Source organism: Dinoponera quadriceps, unplaced genomic scaffold, assembly GCF_001313825.1.
Source record: "Dinoponera quadriceps isolate SergipeBrazil2010 unplaced genomic scaffold, ASM131382v1 scaffold555, whole genome shotgun sequence".
In the NCBI taxonomy this organism is placed as follows: Eukaryota; Metazoa; Arthropoda; class Insecta; order Hymenoptera; family Formicidae; genus Dinoponera; species Dinoponera quadriceps.
Window position 1 is genome coordinate 87,737 of NW_014554717.1, and position 4,988 is coordinate 92,724.

Sequence of the window (4,988 nt, forward strand, 5' to 3'; positions counted from 1 at the left end):
ATGTGGCATCTGCTACTGTTCCTCGTCCTGGGAGCGACCCTCGCCCCAGGCACGCGACCTGAGCGCGTGATATACCTGGAGGTCTCCGAGAATGCGCTGCCCGGCACCAGCGTAGGCTTCATCGACAGCGAATCCTTGCCGCTCTTCGTGATAGTGCCGATCCCCGGGACGTCGATGGAGGCCGATCTGGAAGTGATCAAGGAGACGGGCGAGGTGAAGACGAAGGTCCCGCTGGATCGCGAGCGCCATCCGATGTACAGCCTGTTGGTGCTGCCGCAGAGCATACGAGTGGTCGTGAATGTGCTCGACGAGAACGACAACGCGCCCACCTTCGCCGTCGATCACGTGGACGTGGAGTTCCCGGAGAACTCGCCGCGCGACGCGAAACGGGCGCTACCGCCGGCGAAGGATCCCGACATCGGCGCGTACTCGACGCAGCGTTACGAGATCATGTCGGGCAATCACGGCGACGTGTTCAGGCTGTCGCAGCATCGCGGTCGCGACGGCGTCCTGTACCTCGACCTGCAGAACTCCGGCTCGCTGGACCGGGAAGCGCGCTCCAGCTATCACCTGGTGATCGAGGCGTTCGACGGTGGCACGCCGCCGCTTCGCGCTCTCCTGCGCGTCAACGTGACGGTGCAGGACGTGAACGACAATCCTCCCACCTTCAACCAGACGAGGTACATGGCGAGCGTGCCGGAGAACGCGACCGTCGGCACGCCGGTGCTGGCGGTGAACGCGAGCGACGCGGACGCCGGCGAGAACGGCCGCATCGAGTACTCCATCAATCGCCGGCAGTCCGATCGCGAGGAGATGTTCCGCATCGACTCGCAGACCGGTATGGTTTACGTCAACAAGGCCCTCGACTTCGAGTCCAAGGAGCGGCACGAGCTGGTGATCGTCGCCCGGGACTGCGGCGCCCAACCGTTGGAAGCGAGCGCCTTCCTTTCCGTTCACGTGACCGACGTGAACGACAATCAACCGGCGATCACCGTGATCTTCCTGTCGGACGACGCGACTCCCAAGATCAGCGAGAGCGCGCAACCCGGCGAGTTTGTCGCGCGGATATCCGTGAGCGACCCCGACTCCAGGACGGAGTACTCGAACGCGACGGTCACGCTGGCCGGCGGGGAGGGCCACTTTGGTCTGACCACGCGGGACAACATCATATACCTGGTGGTGGTGGAGAGGCCGTTGGATCGCGAGGAGAAACCCGTCTACGAACTGTCGGTAGAGGCGACGGACGCCGGCACGCCTCCTCTGAGGGCCGTGCGCACCTTCAGGCTGCTCGTCACCGACGTGAACGACAACGCGCCCAAGTTCGAGCAGGAGACGTACGAGGCGTACCTCCTGGAGGCGTCGGAACCCGGCATGTCGGTGCTGAAAGTGACCGCGACCGATCTCGACGAGGGCGCGAACTCGGCCATCCGTTATTCCCTTCTGAACACGACGTGGTTCGCGATCAACGAGACTACCGGACTCATCACCACGGTGAGCCACGTGGACTGCGAGGCCGACCCGGCGCCGGTCCTCGTGGTGGTCGCGACGGATTCGGGACGGCCGCCGCTCAGCAGCAGCGCTACCGTGTGCGTCACGATTCACGATCTCAACGACAACGAGCCGATCTTCGAGAAACCGCTCTACAACGCCACCGTGCCGGAGGACATGCCCGTCGGACACTGCTTCCTCAAGGTAGGACTGCACAGTCTCTCGAATAATGCGCGCCGTGAAAATGTGCGCACGGATTTCGGCGACGTCACGTCGAATCGCGTGACAGGTGAATGGCGATGGGACGCGAGTCATCCGGAATGAAAATCGTTTCGCGCTCGCGCTGAGCGATATGTTTGCGTTATGCTTTTCACGCGGGCGCGATGCGCTTCAGCACTCGACGCGAGCGTACGCGGCAACGCTAACGGCAATTGTTTCGTCAGCCCGGTTGTAACGGCGAAAAAACTTGCGGAATAGGTCCCCGGGCTGTTGTTGCAATTTTGTGAATTGCTTGTCACGCCGCTTGATATCTATATGACGTGCGAGATATTTTCCACTTGTCCGGACGCTCGCGTTCGCGGGTGTTACGTCGGGCCCGAACGCCGTCATCTCTCTTAACAAGCGTGGTTCTGTCAGTGTCTCCCCACGTAATTGATATTTATATCCAGCGAGAGAGAGAGAGAGAAAGTCCGATTCGAGGTTGAAGCGTCTTAATTTGTGTTGCACGTCGCGAGAAAGTGCGATCGCGCGTCGATTGCACAAAAGTCGCGGGTCGCGAATAACGAATGTTTACGATGCGAAGTCGGGGGTTTAATTGACACGCGCTTAGGAAGAAATCGCTAATCCTCGTTCAATCGAAGAAAATCCGTCACCGGCCTTTATGCCGGATCCCCTAATTGATCCGTCATCGGAATCGATTATGCGAGACGCGTACCTGCAGGTCGCGCGCGCGTTAGCTAGTTTGCTCGTTCGCTCGGTGAGCCTCTACAAATTAATATCTTAAATGTCGCGTCGGTGCGAGAACGACGGTACCCCGTGGATACTTCGCGTTTAACCCTTGCATAAGCCCCGTCGTTTCGCGTAAAGTCGCTAGGATCACATTAAAGGTTCCTCACGCAGTCCGGGCGAAAGGCCACGGAACGCTCGTAACCAGCCGAGCCGTCAGGCACGTACGTTACGCCGGGAAAGCCGTAATTGGTACTCGAGAGAATCTTATAAGAGGGAGAGGGAGAGTGGAAGAGAATGAAAGATAGATAGGGAGCAAAAGAGAGAGAGAATGAGACGAGAGGGGTTTTCTTCGGCGTGTTTCAATTAGCACCGCGAGTATACCTGGGGAGCGTTATCGATCATCGTTTTTTATTCCGCGAAAAGGCCCGGCGTGTGCGCGCCGATGCGCGCTCGGACCGGAGGTGGAATAAATCCGCGGCCGTTCATTTGCATGCGGCCCGCGCGTTCTCCGCGAGCGCGAGCGGTCCCCCCGCGAGAGAAAGAGGGAATACGAGTAGGAGCACCGCGGCGGCGGTGCGACCTGAATGAGGAAAGTGTTGCGTACGTACCGGCGACATGAATCGCTCAGGGGCGTAGCGTCGCCGAGACTCTCTCGGGCTGTGAGAGTCAGCAACGCGATTTCCTTCGCCGGCGATTTCTCGCCTCGTCTCGCCTTCTCTCACCTTGCCGCACCGGCGTGCGTATATCGACCACGTGGCGTTCGCGGAAGGAATCCCGCTGACGTTCCCTTAGCGAGAGGCCGCCGAGACGCTCTTCCCCGGAGCGGTGTTAGAGCGCGAACAAGTTAGTCCCGACACCGATGGTGCTTTACGAGCCGACGCGTCGGTACATCCTGCCGAGCGAGAGAGCGGCACGCATTTGTATACGCCGCTGCGGCGAACGCGGGATAACGACGAGGGGGGTGCCCAGGGCGGGATAAAGGGACAGATCCCGGAGGAAGGATGCGGGGAGAAGGGACGGTCTCTCGCGCGCGGCCACGTTCGTGAAATTTCAGATGTCGCGGCCTTTCGTTGAAAGGCGATTACGTTTGACGTAATCGTCGAAAGTAAACGTTACACCTTCGGTTCACTTGACAGTCGGATCATAACAAGGTGGTGCTGAATTCTTCTCAGTTCACTTCTCCCTCGTAGACGTAAAAGCGTTCTTGCTGCTGAAAGCCGCTGAAAGTGAAAGTCTGATGTAACGCCTCGATAATGCCTCGAAGACTAATTCGTCGGGATCGACGCGCCGTGATTGTCGACGATATCGCACCGGCCGTTAAATCGCCCCGATACGCTCGATGCGTTTCTCCACACTTTGACGAAGAGACCGCTTCGACGAGGTCGGACGATAAAGCCGCGCTTATCGCACGCACGCACAATCGGATGTCGCGCGTCTCCGGCGGGGAGAAATTGGCGTCCGTCATTCATAACGCCGCGTGCGTGGATCCTGCGATGCGAGGATCAAACGAGCGAGGGTACGTGGCAGGAACGCGAGAAGGGAGAGAAGGAATCTCCTCCCCCTCCTTCCCTCCTCCCACATCCGCCTGTCTATCTCACGCGCGCTCGCTCGCTCGACCCTTTTTTGCCTCGCTGGATTGTCATCCGCGTGCGGCGCGAGCGCGGCCACCGCCGAATGCCGATGGAAATTGCATTCGGGAATGAGCGAGTGCATTTTTCAATCGGCCGACGCACCGCGCAAGGCACGACATCCGGCGGGGACTCTGCGTGCGTGCGTATGTGTGTGCGTGCGCCGCAATGCGACCCGATGTTAATGGCTGCCCCCGGTACGATATATATTTTATTGGCGTTTCGCTGCCTAGTTCAATGATGATTTATAATTGTTGTCCGCTCGGCTGTAATTATTATAATTACAGATTTTTCGTCCGGGCTCTCTCTCTCTCCCGAAACCGGGCCCACTTCGCTCCATCCCCCTCGACGCGGCTCCACCCCTTCGGTCCTTCGTCTCGAGCCTTCTTCTCCCTTCGTGCGTTTCTCCCATTCTCGCTATCTCCGTTTGTCCGTCGCTCGGTCTCGCTTCTTCCTTCTCCATCTCGCTTGCCCGTTGCTCTCCCTCTCCTTTCCTCTCTCTCTCTTTCTACCTCCGCGAACAGAGACCAGATCTACGGCTGCTCCGCCGTAGGAACGGGTTTTGGAAGTCGGACTCGCGAATCGAGTCCTCGCGTGCTCCTGCGAGACCTCTGTCTCTGCTCTCGTCTATGCTCTCGTCGATCGGTGCTCTCGTCGTCATTCAGCGCTGCGCGCGCGCGCGCTCGTTCGACTCGAATAAAGCGTCCAAAGCGATGTCTGCGATGAGAATTTCAGACTCAAGTTTTAAGCCCTATGCTGTAATTAAGACCAATCACAATCGATTATTCTTCTGAAATTCGACGTGATCGGCCACTTTCTTTTGGCTTAAATCTTAGGGCTTAAGCCTTAAATTCTCATTGCAGACACTGCTTTACGGCGTGGCTGTTTCGATCGTCCTTGGAACGATTCCGTATTCACGACGAG

At 58.5% G+C, this 4,988-nt stretch overlaps 1 protein-coding gene across 1 annotated transcript; it reads left to right on the forward strand.

The window, feature by feature from the left end:
• Window positions 1-1,812, forward strand: LOC106741123 (protein dachsous-like). The gene has a single exon (XM_014612794.1). It carries the CDS (start codon window positions 1-3, stop codon window positions 1,810-1,812), a length of 1,812 nt encoding a protein of 603 aa, XP_014468280.1.
• Window positions 1,813-4,988: the final 3,176 nt, after the last annotated feature.

Coding starts and splice junctions, on each gene's coding strand:
- LOC106741123 (XM_014612794.1), top strand. CDS start 1: ATGTGGCATCTGCTACTGTTCCTCGTCCTGGGAGCGACCCTCGCCCCA.